At 36.8% G+C, this 25,707-nt stretch overlaps 1 protein-coding gene across 3 annotated transcripts in view; it reads left to right on the top strand.

The window, feature by feature from the left end:
- The window catches only part of zfpm1 (zinc finger protein, FOG family member 1), a 270,631-nt gene that overhangs the window by 227,879 nt on the left and 17,045 nt on the right, over nt 1-25,707 (top strand). For all 3 annotated transcript variants that reach the window (XM_039763522.1, XM_039763523.1, XM_039763521.1), the window contains exons 5-8: nt 8,745-8,850; nt 13,491-13,691; nt 19,779-20,003; nt 21,123-21,218. In XM_039763522.1, coding sequence (XP_039619456.1) covers nt 8,745-8,850; nt 13,491-13,691; nt 19,779-20,003; nt 21,123-21,218 — 628 coding nt within the window. The remainder of the gene's footprint in view (nt 1-8,744; nt 8,851-13,490; nt 13,692-19,778; nt 20,004-21,122; nt 21,219-25,707) is intronic.

Raw genomic sequence — 25,707 nt, 5'->3', positions numbered from 1 at the left:
CTAATCCAATTTCTTAGAGCTAAGAAGAGCAGAATTAAGCACTGCTTTAAAGTGCTGCTCCTAATATACAGAATTTATTTTTTTATGTTTAAAATTGTAAAGGGCATCACTGGCAGTGGGAAATGCTGCCAACTCAATGAAACCACTTTCTGCATTTGCAGACTGCACCAGCTCATTGTTCATGAGGAGTTTGTGCTTTCTCCTCGTGTCTATAGTTGTTTTCCTTCTATAACCTTGGTGATGTACTGGTTAAGCTATTTAGTGATTCCACATTGGCCCTGTGTGAGTGTGAATGTACTGTATATGTGTACATACGTGAGCTTTGTAATGTTCTGTCCTCCGTGCTGCCAGGAAGGCTCCTGCCCCTCCGCAATCCCTGATTTAGATTATTCAGGTTTGAGATTGTTATGTTATGTGAAAAGTTTTTACAACAGACTTTCAAAAATCTGCAGTTGAATAATTGTGTTCCAGTAGACTATAAAATAAGACAAGAGTGAGTTCTGTCTTGTACTGTTCTTCTTGAGGATAATGTGAGGTGAGTTATAGCAATCATGAGTGTAAACTTCACTTTTTTATTCAAACTGTGTATCTAAGCAAAAAAGGAAATATTTCTGAAGTTGCATAATTCTGTGCTACTGGGTGTTAAATTTATTTATTGGAAGTCTAATTTAAATGAGAGCTGAATTTGTTAGCGTGAGTTTTTTTTTGTTGTTGTTAATACTCATGCATTTAGCTTTTGCATGGATTTTTTAAAGGTGTTCTTTTAAGTTTTATGTGTCTCATTTCACTTTAAATAGCACTGCCATTGGAGGACAAGTGCTTGTCAAAAGTTTATTATTTTTTCTTCTGCCATAGATACGCAAAAGTGAAAGTCTCAGCAGAGGACATCAGAATTTTTTTTCTTTGGAAAATGAATAGAAAAATAAATCAGTCGTGCATCATTAGCATTCCTATTTTATCATACTTAGAACAGGGTGTTTCTCTGTGTGATAAGCTGGAGCTGATGAGGACTTGACAGTCTTGGTTTGTTGGAGGGGGGCGCGGGGGTTAATATCAGACCAAATAATTAGATTTCATATCGTTACCCAGGCAGCAGTTGAGGGATCAGAGAGATTAAAACATTCCTCCCCTGATTAATATTCATAAGAGACACGGGGCCGAAGAGGGGCTTAATCTTCACGTCAAAGTGTTTTTCCACAAGAGCTTAAGATTTTCAAAGTAGTTTAGTTCCGGAGAGCAACTGATGCAGTTCTTGCCAAAAAGACATTTCTGTTTTCTTGCATGGCGTGAACAGCTGTCCAGTAGCTGTCGAGACAATAAAGCACAGCTGGCACAAGAGATGTGAAGAGTCTGCATTCTTGTTTGCTTCTGAAAATACTGTATTTATCCACAGCACATCAATTTATCACATGTGCAGTCCATGTCAGCAAATACCTAAAATCTCATGCCACAAATGTAACTGCAGCATTGCACTAATACTTAGGCTTTTAATCCAGATTTAAACTGCAACATGTAGTTTGTGCGAGTTTGATAAGTCAACGTTCAGTTTTTTCAACATAAGACAAAATTCTGAGTTATATAAAATCACTCCATAAATTCTGCTATTTAAATGCATACATTTTCAAACATGGTTTCTAATTTTTTAAACAGTTTTCCAAGACGACATGCTATTCAGTAGATTTTTAAAAAAAATCAAACCCGGTTATATTTTTAAAGCCAATAAAAACATTTCATTGGCTTTATTTTTTAAAGGAAGGATTTCTGTCTCTGAGGTTGTAAAATTAAGTTTTACAGTTATGTTAAATGTAACTTTAAAAAACAAAAATTCAAGAAACAAATCAAAACCTGATTGATTCTGTATATTGTTTTTTAAAAGCTATCCTAATGCGGTTCAGAGTTATGAAACTCCAGCCTGATAATTAGCATGCGTTTTGTCAGAATTTGAGTTCAGGCAAGTTAATAACTTCCTCAGGGATGCTGAGTAAGTCGATGCCTTAGCCAATTGGCTACACTAAAAAAAGACAAATTCAAATCAGTTTACTTTCTTAAGTTACTATTCCTATACCTTGCCTATGTACAAAGCATCAGCTACAACATGAGCAAACTAGGTACACCAGTTAACCTGTCACCCTGTGTGTTAGGTAAGGTAAGGCAAAGGTAAAGTCTGAGTGGGACTAGGAGTCAACTGCTGTGAATGAGTACCCCAACACCACCTTGTCCACATAAAAAACATATTAAATATTTAATAGAAGAGTAGAATCAAATTATTGTGTCTTAACCAATGGTTAGATGATTTCACTGCAAAGACTTTTAATCAGAGGAAAATGTGTGTATCAAGGTTACATTGTGGTTCAGTGGATAACACTGCCACTTCATGGATACAGCATCTAGGCTATGAGGCCTGAGCCCAAATGCTGTACACACATTGCACATTCAGCATATTTCTGTAGGAATTTCCCTCCCGGTACTCTTGCTTTTCTCACAAATTGCTTGAGACATGTAGATTTGATTGACAAACAGTTCCAAATTGGCCCATGTGAAGGTTTGCGTGAATGGGCCTTGTGATAGACCTGTTCAGATCTGTTTCCAGTCTTGTGCCCAGTGCTGCTAGGAAAGGATCAACCCAAATGCAATCCCATGCAAGCCCCATGATTAAACGGGTTATTAATATTATAAGTATGTTTACTGACTTTGTGTTTTTGAAATGACCCCATAACCTATGGTTTTATGAGTATATTTTTCATTTTATGAGTTGCATTTGCTAGATGAGCATTTAAATGCATCCTAATATGTGTGCAGACAAAGGGACAAGTCACAATTTCAAATGATGATGTTATACGTCACATGTGTCTTTTAATTGCAACTGTGCTCCTTTATAAATAGAAAATAAAATTACCTTGGAATAATTTCTTAATTGAAAATTCTTCAGACATTTGGACAGACAAACAAGCAAAAAATATTAAGTCACACTTTTGGTCAAACCTGAACTCACAGGTTGAAAATTGGAAAAGTAAGGAATTTAAATATGCATGGAGTTGCCAGAAACATAAGAGATTATTGTTAGGTAGGTAGCTGTACAGTTACCTTAAACTCATTCAGTTTATGTTTATAGACATTCTGCAAGGTGTCTGAAGACATATTTCCATACTCTGTGGTGAATTTAAAGGGAGATTGTCTGCCATTCAGGAGTTCAGATTACAAAGACTGCTCTGTTGTCTTTATCTGGGACATGTTCACATTTAATTGGCTATTTAGAGCTTGGAATTGAATTTCTTGGGCTTGAAATATTGCCTTGTATCTTACTTAGAATCTAACCTTCTTCTTTAGTTTTAACAGTCTGTTGAATAAATAGAGTTTAAAACAAAACTGTATGTCACTCCATTAAAGCTGTGAGCGTATGAATACTTATTTATTTACTTTATAAATGGTGAATAGACATGTTTAAAAAGAAAAAAAAATGAATGTAAACATTTGCAAGATGTATCATATGATAAAAATGCTGCTGTGCCAACTTTCTATAGGTGTTCAATGAAAGTTGTCTTTTGCCATATTCCCCATGACTTTGCAATACACTGAATTACCATCAAGTATTGGAGGAACATTTAAAAGAGCACTTTACGTGAAGGAAGATAATATGAATATAGGACTCATTTGCATTGTTGCCTTTTTATTTTATTTTTTAATGCTTATCTAGATGTATTGCCCTTTAAGAAAAGGAGTCATGTTAAATTAGTCTGAGACAAATTAGTACAACCATGCAGTGCTTGTGGGTGCCTATTGCTGTGATATTAAGTTTCCAATTCAGACAAAGAGAAGATATCTTTAAATCAGAGAGTATTCCTGGTGAAATACAATACAGTTGGTCTTCAGGCTATAACAGCCATAATTAGAAATAAACCTTTTAGCGTGCAACATTCTTTTCCCCTTTTTTCTCAGTTTTAATAAATTTTAGCTCTAGGTTTAAACTATTTCTTTCATTCTTCATAGTCTGTGAAATCAATTTTGAAGAGATTCTGTAAAATCATCTTAACTTTGCCTCTAGTAAAATAAAGAGCTTTGTAAAAGTGATTGCATATTCAGCACATGGGACATGCAGGAATTCAAGTGATAAGGCTTGGCTGTTTAATCAAGAGCACCGTATAACGTTAAAAGTGGCTCCACCTAATGGCTAAGTTAAAAACAAGCACTCAGTAATTCTCTGTGCCTTTCACTAGGTGGCCACAATGCATCTGAAAACAAAAGCCATCTCTTTTAGTCTCTGATTTTATCACATGTAAGAAAAGATAATGTAAGGGAGTAATTATTGCACAGGAATTTGAACTTTCCCAGATTCTGCATTCTATTTTTAATACTGATTACATTTGTAGAATTTTTACAAAGCATGCTGAGTTGCTTGTATTTAAGTCTCAATAAAAACATATCTCAGTTGGCTCGCTTTATAACTAGCAGCATGTCATTTTACTTCCCTGTGATGCAGGTCATAGGAATACATACTGTAATCCTTTAAAGTTGTTATGACCTTGCAAGTCCTGTACAGATTAAAGAAGCAAAGAGGTTAGTTACTCTGTAAAGTACTTTTTAGTTAGTGCTGACTGTGAACAATGCTATTACAATTAAAAAGTAAGTTATTGGTTGTTTTCACCTTTATATTTAACACGCCAGGCTGTTTTAGGTAGACCAGAGCCTGTGCACTGCATGCTGAAGAAGAGGACCTGGTTCTTGCCGTTTCTTCCTCACCAGAGCAGACTTTTAACTCCTACATCCCCAAAGACATTCAGATGAGGCTGATTGGTAATTTCAAATTGACGCTGTGATTATGGGTGTGTGTGTGTGAGTGGGCCATGTGGATGCACTGGCACCCTGTCTGTGGCTGTTTCCAGCCTTGCAGCAAGTACTACTGGTCTGAGCTACAGCCCCTGTAACTGTGATTTAGATTAAGTGAGTTGATGATATTATGCCATACTATTTTTTCAGGATAATAATGTGTATCAGTATTAATCTTCATTATGCTGAAATGCTTACTGTCATAGTCAGACTGACCCTTGTTTGTTATCAACAAAGCCATCTTTTTTTGACTATGAATATGGATTGTCATTTTCAGAGGAAGAGTTGTTTTTTGTTTCAGCCTCATAATTAGAGGCTTATTCCTGCTTGTAATGATATCTAAAAAGCAAAACCTGACTAGATCGTACACAATCAAAAAACTCAAATAAAAGATTTGTTATTAAATATGTTGTTTACACTCAATAATCTATTGACATTTATCTAATACAGAGCCTTTTAGAGCAGAAACCATAGTTAACATGACAAGACATTCTTAACCCACTTAGTGTAGTACAGGGTCTCAGGGGCCAGAGCCTGTCCTGGCAGTAATGGGAGCAATATAGGAAGCATCCCTGAAAAGGCCACTACTACATCACAATTGTGCAGTATATAAGAACAATTACCATGTAGGAAAATTACAAAATTAAAAGAAATAACGGCCATTATAAAATACTAGCCAACCCGCGGCATACCATACGCCGCATAATCAGGCCGGTTTTTTAATAATTTTTAAGCACAGGGAGAAAATTAACATTTGAAAAATCTGTAATGTAGTAAATCAGCAAGAATAGCAACATTGTAACAATGCACGGAACGAACCAACACACAATCGTCCGTGCGGCGCTCAGGCGCGGAGGGTGGAACAGGAGGAGAGGAGAAGGACGTCCACTCCACTCCCTCCGTCATGCTAATTTCTCGTCCAGTATGCACTGCCTGCTCATGTGTCCACCTCCAACTCGTCACTCGAGTCGTTGTCGTCTTTACACAGTCTAGATGCACCTGTGGCTCACGTAGACTTTTCATTGCTCTGTGCGTTTTTGGCTGCCTTTCTAATCCACCAAGACACCCGACCACCGGTAGCAGCGAGGTGGGAGGGGGGTGTGTACAAAGTGCAGGAGCATCTAAGAAGACGCATGTTTGTCACAGATGCGATTTGCTGTATGTAGCGTGTAAAACAGTTTTGCTATGGTGCACGCAGTCGTGAGTTGTAACCGAAAACTCGGTTTTTAAAGACTGCTCACTTCATTGTGTATACGACTGTAGGTGAATGAAAAGATGTAACTCTGGAGAGGGCAACATACAATACAGTGTTTTACACACTGCATACAGCGATTCACATTCGCGACAAATTGTTTTACACTCTGCGTACAGCGATTTACATCCGTGACAAACATGCCTCTTCTTAGATAGTCCTGTCGCGTCCACCCTCGTTCTCGAAGCATACACACCGCCTGGTCATGTGGCGCCTCTGTGTGAACTGGTCAGGCACAGAGAAGGTCAGCTGCTGAGCAAGCGTCTCGACTGTTGCAGGGCCTGCATTGGTGAAGCAGGTGAGATGGTAATGAAACAGAGGCACATGGCTTATTGGTATTTAAAGACTGCTTTCTTCATTAGGTTTTAACCAATGCACGGAACGAACCAACACACAATCGTCCGTGCGGCGCTCAGGCGCGGAGGGTGGAACGGGAGGAGAGGAGAAGGACGTACATTCCGCTCCCTCCGTCATGCTAGTCTGCTGATTTCTCGTTCAGTATGCACTGCCTGCTCATGTGCCCACCTCCAACTTGTCACTCGAGTCATTGTCGTCTTTGCACAGTCCAGATGCACCTGTGACTCGCGTAGACTTTTCATTGCTCTGTGCGGTTTTGGCTACCTTTCTATATATAATCCACCAAGACACCTGACCACGGTAGTACCGAGGTGGGAGGGGGGTGTGTACAAAGTGCATGAGCATCTAAGAAGTCAGATGTTTGTCGCGGAGGCGAATTGCTGTATGTAGCGTGTAAAACAGTTTGCTATGGTGCACGTGGTCGTGCGTCATAACCGAAGACTCGGTTTTTAAAGACTGCTTATTTCATTGTGTTTTAACCTCAGTTGTAAAGGAATGTTTTAAGGATCCCCTCGCAAACCGTTTTACACGCTGCATATGGCGATTCACCTCCGCGAGAAACACGCCTCTATGAACAGTCAACGTGGCTCGGAGTAGCATGTGGCCTCTAAGACAGACGAATATAAATAACGCTGTTTTTTCTGTGTCGTTGCGTCCAAGTTGGTGGGCGTGGCTCTGCGAGTTGTTGTCGTATCCAATGTTCTTGGAGTTGGTGGGTGTGGCTCCATCCTGCATGCGCCATAGGTGTCTTACTTGTCGGCTGCTTAGTGAATCCACGCCCCTTCCCGCGTGCTTTCCATGGGTGTCTTGCCTTAGTGAATTATATATATAGTTAGATAAAGATATCCAAAGCTTTCTGTAAAGAATAACTTTAGAAATATATGAGCATCGGTCCATAAGAGTTAAAAAAAAAAAAAAATTAAGAACTCAAAATTAAATATACTAACCTGAATATGTAAAACTTGTACAGTGATCCCAATGTAATTGACCCGACAGTGCATACTTAATCATCACAGTAAAGTTCAGGAGAGATGAGTTAAAAATAATAATGACAATACACTGATTGTGTTCGGCCTTAATTGTTATTTTAAGGAAGATGTGTACTAACAAAACCTACCTAACCAACCAAGCTGAAAAAGTGCTTGACCAGAGCTGTGCTGCAGGTCTTTGGAAAGTAAGGAAAACTAGTGGTACTGAGCATCTCATCTTTATAGCACTTTTGACAGCTAAAGATTTTACCATTGTTAAATTTTAGATAGCTGATATGAAGACTAATGTCCTGAAGTGATTGAATCAAACCTTTTGTGGGAACATTCTAAACCTATTGTAATCCAATAATACACCATTTGATACAGTCCAACTGACATGATAAAAAAAGTTGTAAAGATCCACAAATCAACTAGTTTCTTAATTTTGGATTTACATGTGTGTTTTCAATGCAGTTTTCTTCGTCTACACAAGCTCATTACGACAGTGAAGGCACCTGATTTCAGCTTTCTTTCTCAGAACTATACCCAGACATCTATTAAGACATTCTATTCAAAATGGTCCTTCTATCAATACCTTTTTACTCTTGACTTTTGTGGGAGCCTAGGGCAATCCAGGTAACAATGGATACACTGTAGAAACCTCAAGTGGTATACCAGTCTATTGCAGGACACATTTGCACACTCACACACACTCAATCTAACTATCAGTTATTCTGAGTGCTATGGAGAGAAACACACGCAAACATACAAACTCTACTCAGAAAACTTCTGTCATTTGTGGCTGATGGTTTTCTTCTTAGCAGTTAATCAAAAACTAATCCTGTCTAGTCACATCATTAACGCATCATCTTTCAGCATACAGTAATGGTGTAGTGTTACAAGTACAAAGCTACACGTGGTTTGCTTTTCTAGGATAAACTTAGATAAATACGTTTAAGTGGAATGGTTACTAATTTATATATTTATTTTTGAAAAGCTGCCAATGAAAATTATACAGAATTAGCTACTGTTTGATTTGACGTAGTGCTATGCTTTGATCTCAAACTTCCCTTTAATGCGTATTTAATAAACATGCTTTGAATTAGTTGATAAATTGCAAGAAGTCAGTGAATTCATATGAAGTAGAAAATTAAAAAAAAAATGAAATGTTCAAGATTTTGTGCTTTCTTGCCTTTGAAGTAAAATGGTAAGTCTGGGGTGGCTGCTTGTCTTATCTTTAATCTTTCTTTAAAAGTGGGAATCCATTTTTCTGGATGAAAACCACTGCAGTCATTTGAGGTATATGAACCTTTTCTTGAAACCTTTTTGTTTTTTTATTTCAGCAACAGCCTATTGCCTCCCTTGATACTGAAGATCAGAATTGCTGGCTTGTCAATCTTTCCATCTCTTCTGATAAAAATGCCACAAATTCAATCATTTACAGCAAAGGTATGTTGGGATGGAGTGTTTAATGTGGGTGTTGAACAATGAAGTGGAAAAAGTGGGTTTCTAAATATTTGAATAATGTATGAGGAGAGTTAAAAATTAGACAAAGAAAATCCAGTTTTAATTTGTTCAGACTGTTCTCTTTGAAGTAAATTTGCAAGGTGTGATTTAATACGAGTGTGCCTGAAGTTGAGTGGTGCCCTTTCCAGGATTGGTTCCTGCCTTCTGCTCAGGGGGTTTGAATCCAGAACAATTTATTTAAAAAATAGTCTATGAAATATAAAAAATTAGCCATTTAAATTATAATAATAAAAAAAAAAAAAAAATAGTACTTTCCGTCACACACTTTCAGTGAATTCTCCAGTTGCATTTCATATGCACTGTATGCTTTTAACCTTCTTTCTATTAATGTAAGCTGTACTTCCACTTGGCACTTAATGATGCAGACCTGCCATAACTAATAATACATTACAATGATGCTTTTGATAATGAGAATGTATTTTCTGTTGTAGACTTTTCCTGTTTATCTTTGCTACACGTGTTAGCTATAAATAGCAGTCATCTTATAGAAGACTGGGAGGGTAATATGTAAAAAGTACACAATCTAACAAGTAAATACTGCCAAATCTATGAATAGTGGATGTATGTTTCCCTTCATTTTGTGATGAAATCAGTATAGTAAACAAGCCATCTAAAAATGGTCAATAATGAGCTCTCCAAATGCCACAGTATAATTCACACATCATGTTTAGTGGCATCCCTGCATGAAGAGTATTTGGGGCACTGCCCACTCATCTCCTAGCAGATGTTGTGCAAAAATTAAATAAGTAGTAAAATTGCCTAAATAATATAACATATTGTTAAAATGTTTATAGCAAGCTTAAATCTGTCATCATAATTAACATTTAAAAATGTTTCTATACTATATTATGCCTGTGCCACCATGTGAAAATTTCATTGTGCCTGAAACTGCTGGCCTGACTTTGACTTCTTGGACAGGCCCTTGGACCCTGCAGTTTTCTTGGTATACCTTTGCTAAGGTATCCATATATATAGCCTAAATTTTCAGTTTTACCTTGGGGCTTGAATGCTTGTACATCTTGTCCTTTTGGAGCAGTCATCATCTTTATCATGAATTCCACTTATGTACAATATGAGTTGCCACTTTGTCCATTGAACTACAATTGGAAATGTATGAAACATTTTCTCCATTTCTGCTTTCAGTGTTGAGTATTCAATGCTGATGTTGAGATATCTTTTAATACTGTCTTTTATCTTGTACTGTATGACAAAATAATATGTTTATATAGTAGATCTTCATTTTTATGGCATTATTTATCTGAAGTTTTATAATTGCTTGTTCTAGTGAGTGAATGCGTTCCCTGCTTCTTTACTTGAGATTTGCTAGAGGCCATCTCCTTCTTCAACCCACCTCCAGCACTATTGCCTCTGTTTTGATCTTCCATGGGTCCTTCTATATGGCTCCAAATGATCTTTTCTCTGCCGCATCCCATGCGTGCATATCCATGCCATTAGCTCAGCCTTGCACTGCTCACTTGTAGTCAAGGGCAATATCATCTGCACAAAATTTACCCAAGACTGTGAGCTGAACCAGACCAGGGTCCTTTCCAAGATTGCCACAAGCCATGCACTCAGCCGCTATAGTTTTGATTAATTTGATTTGATTAATTTTACGGACTCTGACAGAGTACTAATATTTGATTTACAGTGCATCTGGAAAGTATTCACAGCGCATCACTTTTTCCACATTTTATGTTACAGCCTTATTCCAAAATGGATTTAATTCATTTTTTTCCTCAGAATTCTACACACAACACCCCATAATGACAACGTGAAAAGAATTTACTTGAGGTTTTTACAAATTTATTAAAAATAAAAAAACTAAGAAATCATATGTACATAAATATTCGCAGCCTTTGCTCAATACTTTGTCGATGTACCTTTGGCATCAATTACAGCCTCAAGTCTTTTTGAATATGATGCCACAAGCTTGGCACACCTATCCTTGGCCAGTTTTGCCCATTCCTCTTTGCAGCACCTCTCAAGCTCCATCAGGTTGGATGGGAAGCGTCGGTGCACAGCCATTTTAAGATCTCTCCAGAGATGTTCAATCGGATTCAAGTCTGGGCTCTTGCTGGGCCACTCAAGGACATTCACAGAGTTGTCCTGAAGCCACTCCTTTGATATCTTGGCTGTGTACTTAGGGTCGTTGTCCTGCTGAAAGATGAACCGTCGCCCCAGTCTGAGGTCAAGAGCGCTCTGGAGCAGGTTTTCATCCAGGATGCCTCGGTACATTGCTGCAGTCATCTTTCCCTTTATCCTGACTAGTCTCCCAGTTCCTGCCGCTGAAAAACATCCCCACAGCATGATGCTGCTGCCACCATGCTTCACTGTAAGGATGGTATTGGCCTGGTGATGAGCAGTGCATGGTTTCCTCCAAACATGGCGCCTGGCATTCATACCAAAGAGTTCAATCTTTGTCTCATCAGACCAGAGAATTTTGTTTCTTATGGTCTGAGAGTCCTTCAGGTGCCTTTTGGGAAACTCCAGGCAGGCTGCCATGTGCCTTTTACTAAGGAGTGGCTTCTGTCTGGCCACTCTACCATACAGGCCTGATTGGTGGATTGCTGCAGAGATGGTTGTCCTTCTGGAAGGTTCTCCTCTCTCCACAGAGGACCTCTGGAGCTCTGACATTGTGACCATCGGGTTCTTGGTCACCTCCCTGACTAAGGCCCTTCTCCCCCAATTGCTCAGTTTAGATGGCCGGCCAGCTCTAGGAATAGTCCTGGTGGTTTCGAACTTTTTCCACTTACGGATGATGGAGGCCCCTGTGCTCATTGGGACCTTCAAAGCAGCAGAAATTTTTCTCTAACCTTCCCCAGATTTGTGCCTCAAGACAATCCTGTCTCGGAGGTCTACAGACAATTCCTTTGACTTCATGCTTGGTTTGTGCTCTGACATGAACTTTCAACTGTGGGACCTTATATAGACAGGTGTGTGCCTTTCCAAATCATGTCCAATCAACTGAATTTACCACAGGTGGACTCCAATTAAGCTGCAGAAACATCTCAAGGATGATCAGGGGAAACAGGATACACCTGAGCTCAATTTTGAGCTTCATGGCAAAGGCTGTGAATACTTATGTCCATGTGCTTTCTCAGTTTTTTTTATTTTTAATAAACTTGCAAAAACCTCAAATAAGCTTTTTTCACATTGTCATTATGGGGTGTTGTGTGTAGAATTCTGAGGAAAAAAATGAATGTAATCCATTTTGGAATAAGGCTGTAACATAACAAAATGTGGAAAAAGTGATACGCTGTGAATACATTCTGGATGCACTGTACATCTTCATTCAAGTATTCAAGTCATTTGTGCTCTCAGATGCCATCTGCTGGTGAATGTAGTTAAGGAACATCACAACACCAGGAAAACACAAGCATTTTGCTAGACCTGTATACAGTGGTTTATCATCGGTTTGACATTGTGTTCTAAAGTGAAGCATTTTTTTTTTTTTATAAATTTTGCCTGTTCTTGCAGTCTACCATGAGGCCTTAGAGTACTAGAGTTCACAGGTAAAAGAAAAAGCATTAATACTTACCAGTTATTTCCTTTATGAAGTAAGAAAGGTTTCAATTTAAGAAAACAATCCTGCGTTTATGAGACATCCTTGTGATAATGGAAAGAAACTAGAAATAATTATCACACATTATTGTAGGTTTGCTTTTATTTTCTCATGGTAAAGATATGTTTGTTGTTTGTTTGTCTGCTTGCAGTGGCCATCATGTCAGAAAACTTTAAAAAAAATAAACTGCTTTCATGTTTATGGTCTTAATTTTCAATATAAAAGCGTAAACTGTTTTGTTTGTGTGTTAAATAAATGTTAATTTCCTTCAAAACTGTAAATATAGGTCATTTGGAGAGCAATACATTTGAATATTATACTTTTAAGTGTGCAGAGAGGTGGGAGGTATTGCTCAGGGGAAAGGCTACTATACTATAATTCGAGTTAGGTGGTCACAGCCAAAGAATTGGTGAGTTGCAGTAGAGCATTACACACACAAAGAGTATATGCAAGTGGACACAGACACACAAAGAAATTTATGACAGCCCGTGACAGATAATTTTTAAGGCTTTTCATCACTTTGGGACTCCTGTTCACTTTAGTACTATTATAAAGCACAAGAGCAGGCTACTTATTTTTTTAAATATGTGTAAAATTTGCTTCACTTTAGAATGTAATTTCTAATATATCAACTAATGTACTGTATATCCTGACTGTGAAGAAATAATATCAACATGAAAAATACTGAAGTTTACCTTTAACTGAAGTTATTTTATTTCCTTCCTCCATTGTCTGCTCTCCATTTCTGATATGTTAATGAGGACTACCTTGACTATTTTTAAATTTTAACCAATTAGATACATTTTTAACTGATTGTTATAAGTATGGGTGTTCACCTTGTAAATGTTATAAAGGGTGTGTGTGCTACAACTATATTTTATGCATAAATCTATGTAAGGGTTCTGAGCCTATACTTCATAGAGAGTGGTAAAGAAGAATTAACTAAATTGAAGTATATGCAAAACAGAGGAGTACAATAACTTTTATTTTGCACATCCAGGTGAAGAATTGTATTGTAAGACAACACTTGTTATTTGCAAAGGAGATTTTTTGATTGCTGGTCTTGCAGCTGATCAAGAGGTTGACCTCAAAACCTGCATAAAGACAGAGCCGATCTATCCAGAGAACTTGCCGGCTGACATTCAGCTCCTTCCACAGCAGGCTGGAATGGCAGCTATCTTGGCAACAGCTGTTGTGAACAGTAAGTGGAAGTCAAAAATTTATTTTGTTTACCGTGTAAGCTAACTTTTAAGCATTTTCAATTGCTAAATTACAAACAATGTATGTAATAATTCTTCTGTACTAACATTAACAAAATCAGTCTACTGCCATGAAATATGCTACTATGGTGATACTGTGTTATGTAAAAGGTCAGGTTGATTTTTTCAGTTTTATAATGAAAAGATGCATTTCAGCTTTTAGTCAAAGCAGAAGAAGTAACAGTCAGGCTATGTTTCAAACAAATACAAGAAACAATAAATTATTGTTAAGTTTCATATTTTGTCATACAAAGGGCAGCAACCAGTTGATAAAGATTAAGGTAAGTGCTTTACTTTCAAGTGTTGCACAGATGCTCTCTGTTACAATGGAGACACAGTGTCAAATAAAAGTTTAAATTTCAAGACTATGCAGAAGTCCTTTTCTTGTAATAGACGAGGAGTGTCATGAATTTTTCACCACAGTGGCAAAAAAGCCCTAAATCTATCAAAGTTCTTGTGCTCATTTCAAAAAAGTATAACATTCTACATACATATGTCTGTTTCATTGTCAAGAAGGAGAAAGTCAGTTAAGTATTGAGCAGCAAGAAAACCCTCACTTTTCTTCATTTAATGAATTTTTCTTATCCTGCTGAGTTTTTCTTCAGATAGCATTGTTTTCTGTATGTTAAGATTTTAAGGTATGGAAACGTACCAAATATGATTTGTTTATTATTGTTTATTTTTAGTTTCCTTTTAAATTAGTTGTCTGTTTTTCCTGCCTGATTTTTTTTTCCCATTTACTTTAGTGTCAGTTTGGGCATTATATTTTAGTAATGGAGCTACCATTTTGTGCAGTTTGTTAGTAGTAATGATATCATCACGTAATTTCTGAAAGTTGTTGTGTGTGACCCTTAGTTTGTAATTGTCTACGTTTGTGGATACAAAAAATGAAAGTTTTGCAAGTGTTGCTTTGATAGATTTTTCAATACAAGAAACGAAGGAAAGAAGTTTCTTGATGGTTGATTTTAGCCCTCTGAAACAGAAGCACATGTGTTCTTTGGAGTTCTTCCTGTTTCTAAAGATTAAGATGAGAAATATATGGATGATGCTGCATTTTAAGTGGCCTTGCTTTTTTGTGCTGTCTTCTGTGTTATGCAGATTTCGATAAGCTTGTGAATCTGCACAGATGTCAACATTTTTAACAGTACATTTTTAATGCTTTGTCAGAATATTTTTTCTGTAAAGACTTGAGATAGTCACATTGATTATACTGTAAATCAATGATACAGTAGGGTGTCATATTTAAAATGTTAACATTACTATCTGTTCTTGTCACATTTTTAAAATGTGTAAATAGCCCATTACATACAGTATATAAATAATATACAAACGTGCTTATTTCAGATGCAGCTTTGCATATAATTTTATGTGACTACCGTAGTCTTAATTTATCTTCAGTTTATTCATTTATCTTCCTGACTTTCATGTCCTGCGGTTGGCTGGCACCCTGTCCGGGGTTTGTTTCCTGCCTTGCGCCCTATGTTGGCTGGGATTGGCTCCAGCAGACCCCTGTGACCCTGTAGTTAGGATATAGCAGGTTGGATAATGGATGGATGGATGGACTTTCATGTCGGAGTTGGAGGCAGAACTAGTAAATATTAGTTTGTCATACCAGCTGTTCAAGAATACCAGGTCTTTCCAAGATTTTCAACAAATCCATTAAACCTTGGCATAACATAACCCATCAGGTTTAAGCACTAACTGTTAGACTGGACCTTTTTAACATTTAAAGCAGTTTGTTTGTCATTTATGTTCCAACTTCTGCCCACTTTGCCCCACTGATCTAATAGCTGTGCTGTCTCACCTTCAAACTCTGAGGCCTGAAAATATTTGCATATTGCCTAAGATTGATTTATTCGAGGGAACAGTCGAATTTTCCTTTCATTTCAGATCATACATCTGCATCTACAGTATATCTCCAGAAATCTGAGAATATGTTAACATTTGTTGTCTGGCAGCAGAATTAAGTTAATAGTTTCTCTTTAAGTTCATATAGACTTTGCCAACATGTTATGAGTTTTTATTGGAATGTAAGGCCTAAAAGCTTGATGGAATCCCCTAGGTAGAATTTATGTTGTAGTCTTGCTTGGTTTGACTTGACATCTTCCAAGTTTTCTTTTACAAGAAGATAAGTTTTCTAAGCTTGTCTTGCATCTGTGGTCAGGAGTGGTTTGTAGTCAAAGTCAAGTATCTGTTTGAATTAATTTGTTTCAAAATTTTATTGCAATACAAGAAATGCTAAGCTAAACTACAGTAGGACTGACTGAAGATTCAGGGAAACCCTAACAGGAGATAAATATTTTTGGCCATAATTTGTCAGCTTTAGCAAGGAACCAAAAGTGAGTTTTACTTGTTTTCTACTTCTACACTAATAATTGGGCACTAACCTGAAATAGATTATAACTAGTGATCTGTAATTTGAATAACAATGGCACAAGCTCTTTTTTTATTAAAACCTACATTATTTTGTGTGATAGTTGATACCCAGTGTGGGAGCACTGTTTTGTTTAGTGTTTTTATGATGATCATTACTGTATATTTATCTTGTAATTAATTAAAGTAGCATCCTAAATTAAACTATCCTAATGAAATAATTAACTTTAACCAAAAGGATAGTTTCAGTACACATACATGTTTTAACCATATTTGGCCACCAGATGGCAGTACAAACTAAACTATGGCAAGACTCTTCAAAAATGATTCTTCTCTGATTATACACTTGAAAAGATTTTTTTATAAACGTCATGAATCAAGGTAGAAGTAAGAGTGACTAAGTTTTCCGTTTTAAGTTGTTGAACTATCCTGCAATGTTTTTTTTGGCATTTTCTGAGTCATCTAGACTTGGGCTTAATGAGTTTCTCTAAGGGTTAGACTATATGTCAATGATGCACTGTTTTGCACATGTCCATGTGCATTAAGTAGTTACTGAAAAAGATATAAGCTATTTTCATAATTAAAAAATAACTTCACCTGGCTGTTAGTGGTGTGCATGAAAAGCTGACATCCAAAAACAGTATAACTTTCCCACTTCAAAAGTCATTTGATTGTAGAGTATAGTGGAAGTGAAAGTATAAAACCAAAAAAAGTGGGAACCAAGCCTCAGTAGTTTTTAAAGATGTACATCTTCATTGACGAAGACTTACTATAGTATTATGAAATGTATAAGAAACAGTATGAGAAAGAAGGAAACTAGAAAAAGTTGATCATTGATCAAAAAGTTGGCTTGCATTCCCAGTCCCCAACTATCCCTTTTTTTGTTTCCCTCAGAACACTCTAAACTCTGCCATTTTCTATGCTTCCTTTATTTTCCTACACTCTTACATTTGCAGAATTGCTGTAAGTTGAGACTGTCATAACCCCTGACTGTATAACTTCATTTAATTTTCCAAATTGAAAGTATAACTTTGATAAAAAACTTTAGTTAGGGTGGAAACTAAAAAGAGCATTATTTCTGAGATTGTTTTCATACTTATTATATTGGAAGTTAATTTAAGCTGCAATTTGTTCAGCAAACATATGGATCATTCAGCAAGTAGAATCATTTGACAGAATTTGTGGACATTTGTCAAGTGCTTCATATTTGAATGTATGTGCTGTTCAATTCAAATGTCTGGGAGTATTACAGTCTATAAAGAGATGATTTCAGTCTTTTATAACACTTGTTTAGGCTCTTCATTATTCCGTACACTGCTTTGTTCAATATTCCAGCCAATTAACAGGTGTTATGTGACAGTAATATTATCACATAGCTTGTGAAGAGAATTTTTTTGGCATCCAGAATGTACCTAGGAAAACTTTATTCTTCATGTCAGGTTTGCTCAGAAGCAACATTGGCATGAATGAATAGATGTCAGAGGTAAATTTGAGTATGACAACACCAGGGAATGGAAGATATCAAAGGAAAATACAAGTAAATGACCAAAGAGACCAAAACAGGAATACAAAGGCAAGAACAAAGTTAAAGAAAAGGGAATATTAAGCTAAAAGTCCTTAATTGTAGCTTGGGGTACTTTTACCTAACTACACATTATGTGAAGTGTATTTTAATTCGGAAAGAATCGAACATGAGAGTGCTGGAAGCTTTGTGCCAACACCTTGTACAGGCAAAGAAGATAACACATACTTCCACCACCACCTGATCAAGGCACCTTGCAGTCCGTACATTAATGGATTGAAAGCCAGTTGTCCACATGACCATTATCAAGTTCTTCCACATGAAGCCTATAAACCATGAGGACTGACTGAGATCATTTATATTAGGTAGAATGCCCAGTGGGGGCTGGGCGGGTCTCGTGGACTTGGAAACCCTGCAGATTTTGTTTTTTTTTTTTTCTGCAGCCCTCTGGAATTTTTTTTTTCCTGTCCTCCTGGCCATCGGACCTTACTTTATTCTTTGTTACTTATTGTTTTTTTAGATTTTTCTTTTTTCTTTCATCATCTTGTAAAGCACTTTGAGCTACATCATTTGTATGGAAATGTGCTATATAAATAAATGTTGTTGTCATGTGACCAGCTATGGGCATAATGAAAATAAACAACACAAAATAGTGGCAAAAATTCAAAAACAGAATACAAAATGACACTGATGTTACGTCTGTCTTAACAAAAGAATAGAAATAACCATAAATATAATATTACAAAATCCAAACATGTAATAAAATTGATCCAGGGAAGCCATAACATAGATTCAGACTTGTTATAGTTCCACCTACTTCCTGCAACGAGCTGAAATTGACTGGAAAATTGATGTGATTGTGGATTACTAACCCAAAATTCATGTGTTAACGTTTAAGAGTTTAAAACTACAACTTTGTCCATTTTTCTTAAAAACTGCAAATATTATAGTTATGGCTTATTTTTTGTTCATTTGACTTGTTTTTTAATGTGTGTTTCTTGTGTATAAGTAAAAAAAAAAAAAAAAGTGAAATTGTGATGCTTTCCATTGCCATTCCTGCCCCATTCTACTCTCCATTGTAAATATCTGTGACTTGAGAATGCATTACTCCTAAACCAAGGCCAATTCCTGAGGTCAATTAAAGTGCCTTATCGGAGAAGCACTTTCAGGCCTGACGCTACCCTCTTTAGCTACAGAGAGCCTTAATGAAAGCATCTTTTAGTGTTTTTTGGTGTCCTCTCTCAGATTGCTTCTCCCAATTAGGAGAATTGGCTTATTTTTCTGGCTGCCCACATTCCTCATTCTATTTCAGAGAGTAAGCCAGGCAGCAGTTTTTTTGTGAACTTCCAAGATTTCTTTGCTTCAGTTCTTGCCAACGCTTCAAAAATTTGTGAGATTTTAAAGTACATTCATGTGTCAACTTAGGACCGTGCTGTAAAACTGTGCTACTTGTCCACCTGGGAATGCCAGAGCAATCCAACCAATGTAGCCCTACAGATATGTCTAGAAACGGACTCTTGACTTACTCTAAGTGGGCCTTATCTGATACCACGGCATTGGTAGCCATACAAAGAACTGGCTCAGCCATGCACACTTGAAAACTGTGTCCCTGAATCCCAACTGAGATTGTTAATTTCTGCTTTTGCCCTATCAGTCCCAATTTCTCCTCATCTTGCACAATATATGATCATTTATAAGGAAATAATTTAGTTTCACATGTAAACTAACAGTTATACTGAAACCTTGCCAGCCCCCTGTAAACTGACATTATTTTAGCAATCATCAATATTTTAACTCTCCATATATACAACATGAATATATGTCACTTGAAAGTTACTTCAGATATTCTGTAAGTAAACACAGTCATGTTCTCAGGTTTGGCCTAATGTGCTTGCACAAATATCACTCAACAATTTAAACTTTATTACTGCTGTCATTTTAAAAATTGTCTTTCAGTTTTTTGCATAGTGTACACATGTTTAAATTTACTTCAATTTGTGTCTCAACTGCTTTCCTTTGGCAGAGTTAGTAGAATATTGAAGATGGATTAATTTATCAATATCGTACAGATTTGGAGCTCATGTAAAGATCCTGTTGACTTGTTTCTGATACCGTTGTTGATTTTATTTCTTAGAAGACATTTTCCCATGCAAAGACTGTGGAATATGGTACCGCAGTGAGAGAAACCTCCAGGCTCACCTCATGTATTACTGTGCCAGTCGGCAAAAGCAGCAGTCATCCCCTTCTCAGGAAAAATCTAAAGACGTCCACCCAAATGAGCGCGTCTGCCCTTTCCCACACTGCAACAAAAGTTGTCCTAGCGCCAGTTCTCTTGAAATTCATATGCGAACTCACAGCGGTAAGTCTCAATAAAATCTAGCAAGGTTATTGATAAGAAACTGTATGTGCCCCTACAAACTAGGGTGTAACTTACATTTATAGTTAACCTTTCCTCATGTCTCTGTGTACAGGATGTTTGTATGTTATCTTTCCACATTTGTGATCCATGAACAGATTTAGTACAATGTACTATACCAGTACACCAGAAAAAGATTAGGTTTGGCCGTTGTTGCCTACTATGTAATTCTTTCTAAATTTGTTTACTTCTCTTTGCTCTATATTCAACCAAATCTAGGAGTTAAAATCAAGGCATTTAGATGTAATTTAAGAACTTACTTGTCATATTTGTGAGATTTTAGGTATTGGGTACATTTGTGGAACATACAAAGTAATATTTTAACATTCATAGTACATTTGGCAATTTTTATATCCATTTTTGTTTTCTTCATAGATAACAACATAGTTCTAATTCAGATCCTAGTCTTTGTCACTGTTTTTGTTCAGTTAGTACATTACCCTGGCATTTGCACATGTTTTCTTTGGGTATTCCAGTTTCTGCCTTTATTCCCGCACTGTGCAAGCCAGATTAATAACTCTAAACTGACTTATTGTGAGTGTGTGTGTCCAGGAACAACTGGTACTATTTTAAGGGTCGGTTCCTATCTTGTGCCCAATGCTGCCAGGTTAGGTTCTGGCTTCCCTATAACTGAATTCTGAATTGAAATGAATGGGTTCTTAAAATCGGTCGATAAATGGATTAAATATTTTTGGTGGTTATGTTTGGCTTTGGATAAGCTGGAATGCTTACAAACTATCTTCTTTAATATTAAAATTTAATATTAGTTTATTTGGTGATGTTATTTGCCTGAAAACATAATAAACACTAAGGTAATATTTACCAGTGTTTTATTTAAATTGCCCATTTCTCATTCGGCTTTGACTCTGGATTTTTCTTTGTATTGTATTTTACAGCTGTATAAATTTCCTCTTAGCCTGTGAATGATAAAAGCATTTTCAGCTTAATAAAAACTGATTGTGATTATTTTTCATCAACCTCATTTTCTTTAAATATATATTTTTATTGACCATTATTATAGGTGATTAAATTCTAATTAATGAAAATGAAACTATCTTTCAGGTGAGAGGCCATTTGTCTGTCTTATTTGCTTGTCTGCATTTACTACAAAAGCCAACTGTGAGCGACATCTGAAAGTTCATACAGACACACTCAATGGTAAGTAACCTAACAAACTTAAATACCGTCCTTGAGTTTAAACTTCAGACACAGCCTTTAGTGATTGATGACTCAAGAAAAGACAGATCCCAAAGTACCACTCTAGGAGGACTGAGTATGTTTGATGCATTAAGAAATCTATATTTGAGTTCTGTCATTTCAAAGTAGGAGGAAGTTTGTTGTAAAATAATGTGCTTTACTAAAATTATTCCTTTCCAAAAACCTTATAGATAGTTTAATAATGAACAGAAAATTTTCAAAAGTGGCCTAGATTTTTTCCTGTTAAGGAAATCTTTCACTGTTAAGGTCACTTGTGCTTTATATAACTGGGTTTCTTTGCTATAATTGGAAATAACTACACTGTACAAACTGCAGTGGCAGAGAAATTCTTCTTTTGGGACATTTTCTTCTGTATTGAGTGATGATACAGGGAGAGTGCTTCCTTCCCCCCTAAAAATTGAGAACTAGATTCCTAAGCCGTCACATAAAAGCTTGGGCCAGAGTTGTAAAGGAAAAGTTTTGGCAAAACCTTAGATTAACGATTTCATTCTGGATAAGGAACATTCAGCCAACTCTTTCTCTGTCTGTATTCAGATATTTGAGGAGTTGGAAGAGGTTTTCAGTTCTTCGTGAGCTTGGTTTGTGCAAGAGTACTTACGGCAGAGTACTTTGGAGTGAGGTTCAAAATTTATAATAGCATGTCATTCAATCCCTATATTTATGTAAAACCTCTTCATTCAATCTATTAATCTATTTAACATGGGAATTAGGGCTTCACCAGTTGTGTGTCTGCAGTAAACTGGATAGGAGGATGAATCTGCTTCATGTGGGAGAGTTTGTGTACCTCTGGACCTGGTTCATAAAGTTAAAGAGGCTTCTGAGCTTGGGAAACATATTGGTTCAGTACTGGCAGTGCTGCATGTGTTGTATAGGCTATTCCATTATAATTTTGTTTTGGACAGTTGAGCTCAAATGGGAGCTAAAAGAAATAAGACTTTGATATACTGGTAATTGTACATCCCCATTGTCACTTTCAGACTGTAGGAATAAGACTGCAGTTACATAAACCAAACTATTTGAATGACTACAGACCAGTGGTACTTACCTCTGTTTCAATGATATGCTTTGAACATTCAAGATAACAACCGATTTGCTTACTGTGCCAAAAGAAGTGTTGAAGATGATCTGCTTGTTATCTTAAATCAAATTTACACCTTTCTCGATCAGCCTTGTTCATATGTCAGAGCAGTATATTTGTATTTTTCTTCAGTGTTCAATGCCATCCAGCCTCACATGCTGATTAAGAAACTGAAATTGAATGTTAACCCATTTATCACATTATGGATTCAGGACTATCTTTTAAAACATTCACAGACAGTCAAAGTACAGGACACTTTCAAAAGTCATTCAAACACAGGACGCACACAGGGGTGTGTCTTATGACCATTACTATTTACTCTGTACACAAGTGACCTGAGATGGAACAAAGGTCACTACCCTATTATCAAGTATGTTGATGACACCATGCTCATAGGCCCTATATCTGGAGAAGATGAAAACCATTATCTAAATCAAGTGGACTTTATGGTAAACTGGTGCAATAAGAACTATCTTGCTTTGAATGTAAAAATGACCAAAGAAATTGTATTTAATTTTAAGAGACAGAAATATGTATGTTCGCTCATTGCTGTTCAGGGGGAGGAAGTAGAAATAATAACTGAATATCAATACTTAGTTAATAACATAGATAACAATCCTAACTGGAATACAAATACAATAAAATATTCTCTAAATGCAATCAGCGCTTATTTCTCCTCTGTAAACTCAAAATAGTTTAAAGTAGACAAGGACCTAAAGTTGTCCTTTTATCACAGTATGATCCAGTCTGTTTATCATTTTCAGTTTCATTGGCTGGTTTAGTAGTCTTATAAACCAAAATTTAAAAAAGATCCAGCAGATTACTAAAAATGCAGCAAAACCTATTGGGGCTGATGTAGATGATTTGGTAAGTGTGTCAGAGGACAATGCTAAAGAAACTGTAGAACTTAACTTCAGTAAAATAAAATGTAACGCACATGCACACGCCTGCCACCCCACCCCGAGTCCTCCCAGTACTCCCCTCTGAATATGCAATCAACATAATTAGCCCCTTATGTTCAGCATTTTGTTAAAAGACAATAGCAAAAGGACGGGGGGGGGAAAGAATTTCAGTGAATGCGAAGTGGATGCAAGGAAAAACGTACTATTTGATGGCATAAGCAGTGGTATAAACAATAAGAGGAAGTTGATCAAGTGATACAGAGTGGCAGAGAACACTTGAAAGTTCAAGTTCAGAAAGTCGCACAGTGTCCAAAGTAAAGAAGTGATCAGGTATCAAAGCCCACCATTTGAGAGACATCAGGAAGTATATTAGAATACAGAGAAAAGAAGATAAATAGAGATACAGTGAAGAGAAAAGGTCAAAATGTCGACTTTAATCTCAAAATTTCCTCTTTAATCTTGTAGTTTATTTTGTCATTAAAGTAGAACAACTTCACCTTAAAATCGATATTTAATTTGCTAGTTTCTCAAATCCCATCATAACTAAAATAGTCCATTAAATGCTTTGTATTCTATGTGTTCTATGGGTGAGAATCAATATGTGCTTTTTAAATGGGCTTTCTCTTTCATAGACAGGAGCGTGCAGGTACTGATCTTAACGTAAAATACATTACATTCATGATATATTAGAGCTCTATGAACTTTTTAGAATACTAAAATGTATTCTTCATTTTCATGATGAAATGCATTAAAGCATGTATTAAACATGGGGAACCATGGTGGTGCAGTGGTAGCAATGAGTTGGTGCCCTGTCCAGGGATTGTTCTTTCCCATGTCCCGCCCCCCAATCAAGGAATTGTTCCTGTCTCAATGAAATAATTTTTTGCAGCAGTATTGTGTCTGTGAAACATACCAATCCTCAATTTCTGTCCCTCCATTTTCTTTCTCCACATAATCAATCGTCACACAATAAGCTCTGTAATAAATGTTAAATCAGCTGTAGGCTTAGAATGCTGATTCTTCAAAACTTTTAAGAAATATTGAAAAATCTTCCAAATAAATGTTTAATTATTCAATCCATCTATCCATCCAGGGTCATGCTAGTCCCAGAAAGCATACAGCGCGAGGCAGGAACAATCCTTCGACAGGGCACCAGCTATACATTATTTAAATTAACAATTTATCTGTATAATGTAATATACATACTTTAATGCATTTCATCTTAAAAATGACATCAAGTATACATCCTAATACTCCATGAACCATTTGCACATTGTACTTAAAGTGGATGAGGTTGTGCAATATTACAGCTGTAGTGCAAGTTTACAGTGAAGTAATTGTAGTTATAAGTACAAACAGTTCTTCCATGAGCACTTGATGGAATGATTGAGTGTGTTTGAAGCTCTTGCGATGAAACTTTCTGAGCCTCGAGGTCTGTGAAGGAAAGACTCTAAAGTGTTTGCCAGATGACAGAAGTTCAAATAGACTGTGCACATGGCTGAGTGGAATCCAAGCAGATGCTGGTGGCCTTCCTGAGGCAGCATCTCTATATATAATCTTCATTTGGATCTTAATCTTTCTTTGTCCGCGAATGAATTAGAAGAAGAAGCACTAGATGGCAGTAGAGAGACAGCTAAAACATAGGCATTGCATTAAGAATCTCCTCCAGGCTTATACCACTGAAGACTGTAGTACGCCAGTCATACCTCAAAACACAGACATTCAAACTAAACAAATTGTTGTACCTAAAATTAACTAAAGAGATCTTCATTTAGATCGTGATCTTTGTTTGTCCGCGAATTCCACGCATGCGTAGACCACATTCCAGTTTAGTACGTTGTTGTTACTCACGGATGTCAACAATGTGCCAGAATAAGGAAAGGGGTGGTGAACAGTGTTATGCTGGTTAGCTCCTGAGGCCTGGTTAGAGAATGAGATTGCCGAAGATAAAAGGTACGTACCTACGTAACATATGAATGAAAGAAAGACAGTGGGTAAAATGAATGACAACATAACAGCACGTTCCGGAAATTATTATTGTTACGTTGTAGCCGGCGAGTGCTGCGTGTCTCACAGTTGTACTGTGGCTTGCTCACATGTCAGTGAAGTGATCCCTATTTATGCTTTAAAGAGCCTGGATACCTATCTGTCCCCCTTTTATAACCATTGATCCATGTATATTGCCTTACTCTTTGGATTGCCACAAAGCAACCTGCGAGATTGGAGAAAGGTTGAGAAGAGATCGTGAGAGGAAACGCCAGCGTCGTGAAAACGAGATGGACTGTGAACTGACAGAAGCAGAAATGCTCCTACACCACCACATAATTACGATTCGGACAGTGATTCTGAGTAGGCCGTTCCTATCGAATCAATATCTAAGGGTTTTCTTTTGTAATTTTGTTCTCTTATAAAAAATCATAATGCTGTGCGACGAAGGGCCCAGTTCATG

This window comes from Polypterus senegalus, chromosome 9, assembly GCF_016835505.1.
Source record: "Polypterus senegalus isolate Bchr_013 chromosome 9, ASM1683550v1, whole genome shotgun sequence".
Classification (NCBI taxonomy): Eukaryota; Metazoa; Chordata; class Cladistia; order Polypteriformes; family Polypteridae; genus Polypterus; species Polypterus senegalus.
This window is presented reverse-complemented; position numbering and strand designations above follow the sequence as displayed.